Source organism: Vulpes vulpes, chromosome 6, assembly GCF_048418805.1.
Source record: "Vulpes vulpes isolate BD-2025 chromosome 6, VulVul3, whole genome shotgun sequence".
Taxonomy (NCBI): domain Eukaryota; kingdom Metazoa; phylum Chordata; class Mammalia; order Carnivora; family Canidae; genus Vulpes; species Vulpes vulpes.
Genome location: NC_132785.1, coordinates 7,479,512 through 7,491,150, shown reverse-complemented (window position 1 = coordinate 7,491,150; position 11,639 = coordinate 7,479,512). Strand labels below are relative to the sequence as shown.

General features: G+C 44.4%; 1 protein-coding gene across 3 annotated transcripts in view; it reads right to left on the bottom strand.

The window, feature by feature from the left end:
• Positions 1-11,639, bottom strand: part of ENOX1 (ecto-NOX disulfide-thiol exchanger 1) — a 275,313-nt gene that overhangs the window by 236,315 nt on the left and 27,359 nt on the right. Inside the window, exon 2 of one of the 3 annotated variants that reach the window (XM_026009602.2) lies at positions 11,005-11,151. The exons of 1 other annotated variant lie outside the window; for it this stretch is intronic. In XM_026009602.2, coding sequence (XP_025865387.2) covers positions 11,005-11,092 — 88 coding nt within the window. In that variant the 5' untranslated portion in view covers positions 11,093-11,151. Of the gene's footprint in view, positions 1-5,068; positions 5,261-11,004; positions 11,152-11,639 lie in introns of those variants that run through there. One more of the 3 variants, XM_072760625.1, reaches the window with a different exon arrangement.

The following is an 11,639-nucleotide window of genomic DNA, read 5'->3' as shown; positions in this document are numbered from 1 at the left end:
AGTCTGCAAGAATTCTGCTCTGTGCAAGGACCTATGTGCCAGAAGGGTGGAGAGTGAGGAGAAATGAAGAATTTCCTTTCAGTGATTTGGTCACTCTTGGTACCTTGGGTAGAGGTGAAGGGTGGGCTGCAGACTTCACGCTCGGTACTTAAGCCCAGTAGGTAGGCCTGGAGGAGGAAAGGGGTTCTGGGAAGTCCCTGACCTCGGCTGGGTTCTAGGCAACGGCTCTCAGCCCTGAGGATCTAGCACTCGAGGGAGGATGGCCGGTTAGTGGCTGAAGGACGAAGAGAAGGGCAGGACTCTGATGGGCTTTCACAGTGTCCAGAAGCTGACCAAACCAGACTTTAAAAACCTAGGGGAGGGCAGCCCGGCTGGCTCAGCGGTTTAGTGCTGCCTTCAGCCCAGGGTGTGATCCTGGAGACCCGGGATCGAGTCCCACGTCAGGCTCCCTGCATGCAGCCTGCTTCTCCCTCTGCCTCTCTCTCTCTCCTCTCTGTGTTTCTCATGAATAAATAAATAAAATCTTAATAAATAAATAAATAAATACCTATGGGAAATTTAGTTAGCTAGAACCTACATACAACAGGTAATATTTTGTTTATTCCTATTTTACAAAATGAAGTTAATTCATTCACATTGGTATTATGTGCAAAGGGGCGCATGGACGTGTGAGTGTACGTGTGTGCATGTCTGTGAGTGTAAGAAAGAGGTGAAAAAAAATAAACTGACTGGATTGTGTTCGTGGTTTATTTTTCTTTGGGCTATCCATAAGTTCTGGCAAGTGGTAGGAAGAATGTATTTAGGATGCCTCAGAGATGCCGTCTATTATCGTTCGCATATAAAAGCAGGTGGCGTCTGAGAGCTGAGTCACGGGCCCCTGAGCCCATGGGGCCCTCCCTGCCTCCCCCCCCGGGTGTGCAGGCTGTGAGGCACAGGGCAGGCCTGCTTTAGGCTCTCCTGCCTTGGATGCTGGCTCCTAGTTTTGGGGTCTGCTGCTGACTCGGTGCACGAACTTGGGCTGCGCACAGTTTTCTCAGCTAAAAACACAAAGCCAAGGACTTGGGATTTTAGATACTCTTCACGGCTGTTTCCTCCTTTGGTGTTGTCCGATTGGGTAGCATAGTGTTATGCTCTAAAGAAATGTTTTTGTCCTTGTGGGTTTTACACACTCACGTTTTAGAGCCAGCGTAATAATAACAATGCCCCATCTAGTGTCCAAACGGGGAATGTTAGACCAGGAGCAGACTGGGGAATGGTCTTGGCCTTCCATGGCACCAGGGCCTGGCACGGCAGCTGGCGGAAAAGGCTGCCGGGTGGTCTTTATATCCCAGTGACCCAACTTGGTGACACAGGACTTTTTTGAAAAGCCTGGGTTTTGCAACTTTTTTTTTTTTTTTTAAGATTTTATTTACTGATTCATGAGAGACAGAGACAGAGAGAGAGAGAGAGAGAGAGAGAGAGGCAGAGGGAGAAGCAGGCTCCATGCAGGGAGCCCGAAGTGGGACTCGATCCCGGGTGTCCAGGATCATGCCCTGGGCTGAAGGCAGGTGCTAAACCACTGAGCCACCCGGGCTGCCCCAGTTTTACAACTTTTAAAGGTGATGCACGACACTATAGCACACAGGGCTTTCATTGCGGTTGCACAGAATAATCTTCCCTAGTATTTTCACTGGCACACTAGGGCCATAGACACAGAGGAGCCCCAGGGGGACGGAGGTCGCCGGGCAGGACCTTGCTGATGGAAGAGGAGAAGGGATTCCGGGTGTGTCGCCAGCAATCCCCCCCACCCCCATTCTGGTATCTCACTGAAATTTCTGCAGACAAAACCGGGGAGGCTTGGCCGGGTGTCAATTCCTTCACCTTTCCCTTTTCATCTCCTTCCTTCCGAATGCTCTCACGAGGAAAATGCGTCCGATCGTTAACAGCTGGCCACATGCTCTTAGAACTTCCCGGGTTCCCCGCCACTTGGGCCTCTCTGGACTTAATGTCACCTGCCCCCCCGCCCCACCCCCACCTCCAGTAGGGAAAGCACAGGAGGGAACGAGCACGGATACGAGGGCAATGCAGCATCACTTAGACAGACGAGCCGCCCCCTCATGTGTTTGACTCTCCTGTGCTTTTTCTCCACTGAGTGCAGGAGCAATTTGTGATATTGTCGTGTAAGAATCGCTGTATTCTGGCACCTGCCTCCCCCTCGGAGCCAGGTCAGTTCCGCGGAACCCCTGTGCCGTGGCTAGGGCAAGCCAGACGCTGTCTTAACTGACGTCTGGCCTGATGGAAGCGAGCGGGCCCACACTCACAGTCTTCGTCACGCTGCCCATCCCGCCCACAGCCCTGTGACCTAGATTACTGGAAGCACGTTTCGCTTCTTGTGACCAAGTTCTCGGCGGCCGAGCTTTTTCTCCTTGTTTGTTCTACGTAGGCCTGATTCTCTTGATGGTTGAACCCATGCCAGCAGCTGCCTATCCAGCAGAATGCTGCGATGCTGACGGGGTTGATGGCCCAGTAACAACTCACCTGCCTGTTGACCTGCTTTGATCTCTTCTTACTAAACTGGTTGCTTCTTTTTTTTTTTTTTTAAGATTTAATTAATTAATTAATTTATTTATTTATTTATGAGAGAGAGAGAGGGGCAGAGACACAGGCAGAGGGAGAAGCAGGCTCCATGCAGGGAGCCCGACGCGGGACCCGATCCAGGACTCCAGGATCGTGTCCTGGGCCAAAGGCAGGCGCTAAACTGCTGAGCCACCCAGGGATCCCCAACTGGTTGCTTCTCTGTGACCCCCCTCACTAGTCTGCCTTCTGTCCTTACCTTCCAGTCAATCACTTGGAATTCTATGATTTACTAGGCCAGTGCAACTTCTGCTCATCCCTGAACTTCGGCTTTGCTGGTTTAATCTGCCTCTACTGGGATCCAGATTCCAAAAAAATCACTTGATTCTAGGGCGCTCCATATGGTCCTTAACTCCCTCATCACACACTCTATATTCCTGCTCCATGATCTTCGTGCCCATCCTGATGGCAATGTGCCCTCTGACTGACTTCAGAGTGCTGATCTCTGCTCCGTCCCGCTGGGCTTGACTCAGGTCTGGTGGGCCGTGGTATTCTTGAGTACAACTATTACCTGGCAACCAGCAACTCGGAGGGCTCAAACAGGAAACTGGCAAAAGACATTTGCTACCAGAACACAGTGATCTTTGATAAACAGTGAAGAAAGAAGACATCTGGAATATTTACTGAACTAGGATGGTGCCTGGTGTGTATGAGGGGGATTCAAAAATTTTTTGGCAAGTTACGTAACAATATCTTTTAATAGCAAATTGTAAATGTTTGGAGTTATGATTGGATTGTGTCAGCTTCTTCAGGTTAAAGAATCTATCTGATTCATTTTGGTATGTGCAGGGCCCCGCACAGTGCCTGGTGTATGGTGGGGTTGATAAATATTTGTTGAATTAAAATGACTTTGTTGAGACAAGTAATGCAAAGTCACGTCTGGAAGAAATCTAATTTCCTAGGAGTCTAGATGCAGTAGGACATCCTCAGATGTCCAGACAAAACTATCAGGTCGGTTGGACCCCTAAATCTACAAGCTACAGTATTCGTAGGGCCCTAGAGTCTGTGAATCTAGCTCATGGATATGAACCACAACAAGAGAGGAACAGAAACTCTTTGGTGACCTCATGTACATTCCTCTCCTGCTGGGACCATCTGTACCTTCAGGTTTGGTCTGGGATGCAAGACATGCTTCTGGACAGCTACTCACTCAGGAAGCTGGGGTTGGCCATGCATCTCGGAAACTGGGATGAGCATGAAACAGCCAGCTATGGGCCCTCTAATGGAGCCCAACATAGTTGCCAAAAAAAAACAGCTGGATGCCAAAGGGCCAAGAATGTAATGCTCTTAGTGAATAGTGGAAGGCTAGTGGTTTAGAACATTTAATTTTTTTGAACCTAACCAGAAATGGAGAGAACGCTTTACTTAGGTCATTCAAGGGTGCTAGATTTTCAAAGTATATTAGAATGTGTTAGTGCTTATTTCACATGAAATACAAAACATCCATTTCTAAAATATTCATAGCAATTAATACTTTTGATTGAGCAGAAAACATATACAGATATAAAAATGTCTGGTCCTGGCTGTGGCTCCTGACAGTTATCTTCAGAGATAAGTTTCTACAATGGATGTTTCAATTAAGACACTAATATTTATCGAAAGGTAAACCATAAATGCATAGCCGCTTGAAACATTATTGAACAAAAGTAATTTATACTGCAGCTGGTGCGCTGCATTTTAGCCCTGCTTTGATTTTATCAGCGTTTGTCAATTAATCAACGTGAACCTTGTAAAACATGTTCTCTTATTAGTGGAAACAAGCAACTGCTTGCAGACTTTGAAGGAAAGGTCACTTAATAACTTGCTAATTGTGCAAAGATAGATTTAAATTTAAAAAGAAAGGCAAGCTCCCATTACCACTGTGCATAAATGCGACTTTAAGGTTAACCCTGCTCACTTAAATGCAGTCCATGGTTGCAGGTATGTTTTCATTTTTCACTGAATAGCAGAGAGAGATTAAGACAGGAAAAAAAGTCATTGCAGGTTTTTTAATTTACTTTAAGAAACTTTTTGTTGTCTCCTTTCCCATTTTCAAAAGAGTTGCTAGCCTTGAGGTTATAGTCCTAAACAAATCAACTACATTTTCTCGGCAAAAAAAAAAAAAAAAAAAAAAAAAAAAGAGAGAGAAGACAAAGAAAATAGAACAGCACAAAAGAGCCAGGCAGTGGCAATGTTCCATTTCTTTCTTTCTTTCTTTCTTTTTTTTTCTTTTATTTGCCTCAACTCATCCTTCATCCTGCTAGATGAGATGTCGGCTCCTGCTTCTGACTGCTGGTTCATTTTAAGTTCAGCAAGTGAGGAAAGGAGCGGAGTCAAGTTCTCCCCGGGCATCCCACGCACCAGCCCACTGGCCAAGTCCCCCGGCAACCGAGCAAGTGCTTCAGCCCCCAGCACTGCCACCCAGCGCTCCGTGGTCACCCACGGGACCCCGCCAAGGTTCAAGCGGGTCACATACCTCGGAGGGCAATGTCTACACTGGGGTCTGCAGGACTGAATCGAGAAATCCGCACCATCGTGGGAGCGTCGGTGAGACTGCAGATGGGACCGCACGCCTCTGAGGCACTGGCCAGGGTCGGAATTTTGTATGGAGCTTAGGGAGGCAGCATTTGTGGCACGGAGGTGGCTCTTGCCAGACCCAGCCCGGGCCAAGTGCTTTGCTCTGGAGCTCCTTTTATAAGAGTTACGAGGCCCAGGTTGCTCTCCGCCTGCTCAAACTGGCTTATCAATCCATCCCATTCCATTCTGTTCTCTGTTCTAAATAAGTCATTATTTCAGGCACATTTCCCTAAGCAGATGCAAACACTCTTTTCCTGTGTGAGACTCCCTTGGGCAAATTAAATTTCTTGGAAAAGGGTCAAGGAGCAATCAAACAAAATACCTCCTGAGAAACAAGCGTGTGGTTCCAGGGATGCCGTCAGTCACGCAGGCCACGAGTCGGATTTTAGACACTGCTTGGGCCGCAATATTGAATTTTAGGGCCAGTGATGCGGAGCACACTCCTGGTATCTGCAGCCAAAGTTTCTTTTTATGGTCATAACCAATAGGTTTATTTCCCACCCCCCCAGCTTTATCGAAGTAGAATGGACAGAAACAATTGTATGAACTTAACGTGTGCATACAGTGGTTTTTATACACACACACACACACACACACACACACACACACACCTATATACAGTGCAATGATTATCACAATAAAGTTAGTTAACTTTAATAAAGTTAGGGATTATGTCTTATGGAAAAAAAACTGATAGTCATAAGACGATGGAAAAATTTCCTTGTCTACTATTTCTAATTAAATGCTGCTAATGAAATTCCGATTTCTTTTTTTTTTTTTTTAAGATTTTATTTATTTATGAGAGACACAGAGAGAGAAAGAGAAGCAGAGACACAGGCAGAGGGAGAAGCATTGCTCCATCCCTGCATGGAGCCTAACGTGGGACTTGATCCCGGGTCTCCAGGATCACACCCTGGGCTGAAAGTGGCGCTAAACCGCTGAGCCACTTGGGCTGCCCAAATTCCGATTTCTTAATTAAACTGTAGTGAAACTTTTACAAGGGAAAAGTTACCAATAAATTGCCATCTTCTGTTCTCATCATCTGTTCTAACCAGTGTGGAATGTATCTGAACTAAACACTCATTATATATATATATATTTTTTTTTTTTCCTTTGAGTCGTGGGGAGCAATGTCCCTTTTGTGTTCTTTTAGTATTGGCGTTTATTAACTTCAGCTTCAGTTAGCTTACTTCCGTATGTCAAGATGCTTTTCAGAACAGGAGAGACAGGAGGCAAATGCAAAGGTGGGAAGGGAAGCAGCTCGGTAACATAATAGCTGCTCCATGGCAGGAGTTATTTCGACCTAAAACACATATACCATATTACGAAGCCACAGGGAAAAATGAATGGATGTGGATGGCAGGTTTTCATTTGTTTCCCTGACATTCTGTAAATAAGTTTGTGTGTTTCAATTCAAACGGTTCCATTATCTTGGAGGTCTTAATCATTTGTAATAGCAGCTTCTGAAGTGTTCAAAGCTGGTGCTTAAGGAGCATTATTGGCATTCAACGTAGTCATACTGCCTTAAGCAGATTTACGACCTCGTTCATGGTTATCCTTGATCATCTTTATTTAAAAGTAAGTTCAGGCTCATGAGGTGGCTTAAGCATCCTCTGATGTTTCAGTTTGATGGTCAGAATCCCCCCACCCTCACCCCAGAACATCTGGCTCTGCTGGGCACCCTCACACCCTTCACATGAAACTAAGACTGGACAGGGGAACGGGGGAATAGTGGTCAGCGGTGCCAGACTAGGAAACACGTTTAGAAAGGGCAGCCTTGTTTTAAAATGTACTTGGTATTTTGGTTGTATTCAGGTGTGGTGAGGCCAGGATTTTAAGGAGATGCTTGCCAATGAAAAGACAGTTTGCTATTTCCAGTTCTCAAGAGGAAGGAGGCACGCAGTGTCGAGATGGGTCACTTCTGGAGCCCCCAGGGTCAGTTGGAATCAGAGGGCATAAGGGGGAAATGTGGGCAACAAACTTTTTTTGTGGTTTCTGCAGGAAATGTAAAGCAAGGCTAGGTAAGAGGTTTAGGATTGGCTGGCGGACACTGAGGGGGACACTTGCCGGGATGAGCACTGGGTGTTATTCTGTATGTTGGCAAATTGAACACCAATAAAAAATAAATTTATTATTAAAAAAAAAAAAGGATTGGCTGGTTTGAATAGCTGAGTGGATTCAGCACTAAATCCACCAAACTACATAACCAACTATAAGGTTGGTTCCTAACTGTTCAGTACCTGGCCCTGAGGCAATTCAGGGCAGGGGGATAATATTCTGGATTGCAAGAGCCTGATAAAAAGAGGCAGGTGGGAGCATGGACTCAGGATGGCTTCATCTGCATACCAATAGGACGTTCCTAGACCAATTGTTTGATGTCTCCAAGAATTAGCTGACCCTGCAAGGACAGTGCCTCCACCAGGATCTGCAAGGCCCTCAGATGTGTCCAAGTATCATAAAATACAGAAAATAAAAAAACATGATTAATGCGACCCTGTCTGAAACACTGCTTCTTAAGAAGCATAAAAATAGAGTTTCTCAGACTCTACTATGCAGAGAAATCACCAGGGTATTTTGTTAAACTAAATGCTGATTGATTAGATCAGGTGGGCTTTGAGACTCTGCATTTCCACTAAACTCCCTGGTGTGCTGGGACCGCACTTTGAGAACTTAGGGATAGGACTAAAAGTCTGCTCTCTAGGTCATCTTCTGCAGAGAAAGGGGAAGAACTTAACATTCACTGAACCCTGCTGTGAACAAGATACTACTAGGCACTGAGTATTTACACTTTATCTTGTTTCATGTGGACAACAGCCTCTGCTCGTGGCAAAAGTTTTCCCAATTTTATAGGTAAGAGAACTGAGGTTCCGGGTGATTAAGTCACCTGCCTTAGGTCACTTAGCTATAAGTAAGAAGATATGAATCTATGCGACCTAAAAACCTATTTTCCTTTCTTTTCTTTTTTCTTTTCGGCCCCACTACAACATAAGTACAGATGGTACCACTCTGACGGAAAATGAAAAGTCTCTGCTGATAAAGGCTTCATAAAGTATAAAGTCCATGGATTTGGATCATGGGGCATTTACAGCTTGACTTCGGAAAAGAAAGGGAAGTCTAAACGGTGCTCATTATCTCAGAAAGAAATGGTGCTAAATAACTTATATTTTATTATAGCCATTCAAGAAACACTGCAAAGTGGGACTCTCTATTAAACTAGTGCTTTTATTTTAAGAAGTGATGCATGTACATGGTAAGATACAGACAACAGAAGTTAGTCTTCCTCCCACGTGCCTTTGGTTCTACTGTTCAGAGATGACTATTGTTAGGTCTGTGTCGCCTTCTAGAAATTCTGTACGAATAATAATGTTCTATGCAAATCATGTACTTTTTTTTTTAATACAAATTCATTCATACAATCATTTTAAGGCACTGGGGGAAAAGCAGTAAATAAAACACACAAAAGCCCTCATGTACCTCCCATTCCAGTAGGGAATATAGATCGCAAACAAACGAGTTAAGAAAATATATGGTATGTCAAATAGAGATAAATGCTAATGGAGAAAAAGGGGGAGGGGGGATACTCACAATCATAAATGCAGTGGTTGAGGAAGACCTCATTGAAAGGATGGCATTGCAGTAAAGACATGAAGGGGCTCATCCTGTCCCACGCTGACTTTCCCGGTCAGCGGTATAGGTTACAGCCCTCACCCTATCAGATGGGAACAGATCCACCTCCTTCTCTTGCATGGCTCCATACCATGCTGCTGTTTGCATATACGGATGCCTTAGATCAATCCTGTTCTATAATTTGTTAATGCGATTGTGCAGGTGGCTATAAAAAAATCTGGGGAAGGGGGTGTAAAACCTGATGAAGTAGAAGGGGACTTACGTTAGGTGTGAGAAGCCATGGAAGTAAGTCCCAGTGTGCCACTGGCCCCGAGTGCTCATGAAATACTCAGAGTATTTCTGGAATGCCTTTTTTAGTGGTCTGGCCTCAAGAGAGGTCCTCCCCTTTCCTGCCTCATCTGAGCCTCTGCTACTGTCCACCAGGCACAGGGTGATGTCCAGAAGCGCCTCTCTGGTGGGAGGGTTAAGGCCACATCCTGTTTGCACTTTTCCTCAGTGACAGGCTACTTGTAATCCTTGCAGAGTCAAGGAAAAACTTTGACCCTCCAGGTGACAAGCTTTATACATCTTCCACAAAGGAAGCATAAGCAAAAATTTTAGGGAGGAGTTAACCCTCTGGGCTCTGAACCTGATCTTCCCCTTGAGGAGAAAGCACATGAGCCTTCTTCAAACACAAACAAAATCCTTACCTTCCAGTAATATTTATTTATGTGGATGCAGATGTTTAACTCTGGGCCATATGACTGAACAGATTTCGCATTTAATGAAAGATTAATTTATTCATTCAATTATTATCTGAGGCAGTACCTGGATTATGTCAGCAATCCGCCAAGCTCTGTAGGAGGAATAAATGTCAGTGCAATATGGCTCCTGCCCTTGTCACCTTCTAGCCTTTCAGCAAAGACAGGACGAGTACAAAGACCACAACACACAACAAAACAAAGAACACACCACGATTGTGGTAAGTGGCACCAAAAGCAATACAACAAGAATTAAAACAAAAGAGAGAATGCTATGATCCAGGGCCCCTCGGAGACCCTTCAGAGAGGATTCTGAGCCAAAATACAAAACAGGTAAAGTGGAACAAGGGGACTCTCGGACTGGGTGATTGTGTGTATGTGTGTGTGCGAATAACATATGAGTGGAAGGTGAGCAAAGGCCCAGGTGAGGGGAAGTACGGGTGTTATAGAGGAACGTGCAGTAGAGCTTAAACACTGAATGTGGGGTATGGCTGGAGATGCCAGGCAATGTCAGTCGGAGTGAGACCAGCAGAGGGGCCTAAGCCCCTACTTTGTTATAGGGTGTGGGATAAATAAATCAGTCCTGAAAGATATACAAAAAAGCACCATCAGCTTCTATCTCTGTTTTTGTTTTGTTTTGTTTTGTTTTGGTGTATGAGAGCGGGGGAGCGTTGTATACACTTTGGTTTTACAACCTCTATTTCTAATTCCAGTAATTTTTAAAACCAACTTAACGCTTCTCAAAATAACATACACCTATAGTTGAAAACAGCAAATAGTACTATTATAGTGCTATAAGGCCTATCACTCAACACAGCAATCCCCTATGTCACTTGTCCCACCCTGTTAGTTACTCTCAGTTTGATAAATCTATGGGCTTGTCCAGAGGAGAGAGACTCACCAGTAACTAATCCATCCCTCCCCACAAAGAGATTGAATCCTGCCATGGGAGAGAAAACTACTTTGAACTTCCAATTCTGATATTTGATTCCATATATTTAAGTAATGTGTACATACTGATATATTTCACGTTATCAGTTTTAGAGATTATGTTATGTCTCACTAGTGGGCAAAGAAAGATTTGGTGACCTTATACCATCACCACTTCCCGACAAGCTTCCTCCCCTCTCTCTCCAGTATGTTAAAGTAGCAATTTGCGGTTAAATCAAAATTCTGGGTTTAGATTGTTATGACCATATAATAATTGTTTACTATCAAGCTACATAATGTAAGAAAAACACTTCTTATCTTGTTCAATATTTAGTTTTTCCTGGTGGTCTTTTTTTTCCCTTTTGTGCATCTATTACCAACTGCTCCTGAACTTTCCAAAGGAACTATAAAAGTCCTATTAAGACCATTATTTTTTTCATGATAAATGCCATCAGTCAACCTGTCATATCTATTCTTCCCTCAAGGAGCCTCCCATCGAGTCCATCTGGTCTAGCGGTTCCCCAGGCCAGCTGCCCACCTGTTGTCCTGGGGCTTCTTTTTAACACCATCTTGCGAAATCCCTGCGCCTCTCGCCTGTGTTGGGTCCCCCGTTTCCTGGATCCCATGGCTTCCTCTTTCTTGGTTTACATCCTCATTTTTGTAGAGCACATTCTCTAGTAGCTTCCTGAGAAAAGGTACATGGGAAGTAAATTCATTGAGACCTTCCTTCAGCGTCTGAAAATGTCTTAATTCTACTCTTGTGCTTGCTAGTTAAGCTTGTCACTAAATTCTAAGCAGAGTCATTTCCCTCAGCATTCTGAGGGCCAAGCTGTCTTCTAGCTTCCAGTGTGGCGCTTGAGGAGTCTGGTGTCATTGGCATTCCTGATCTTTTATGTGTCACCTGTTTTATTTCTCTGGAAGGTTTTGGAATCTTCTCTGTAATCCTGGGTATTCTGAAACCTCATACTAAAGAATCTCAATGAGGATCTTTTTTAATCCGTTGTTCTGGAGCCTTCATATATCTGGAGATTCCTATTATTGTTCCATTTTGAAATTTTTTCTTGTATTATTTGTATTATTTTCTAATACTTGTCTCCTCACCTTTTTCCCCCCTGTTTTCTCTTTCTGGAATTCCTATTGTAAAATACTGAACCTCATGGACTGAACCACTGC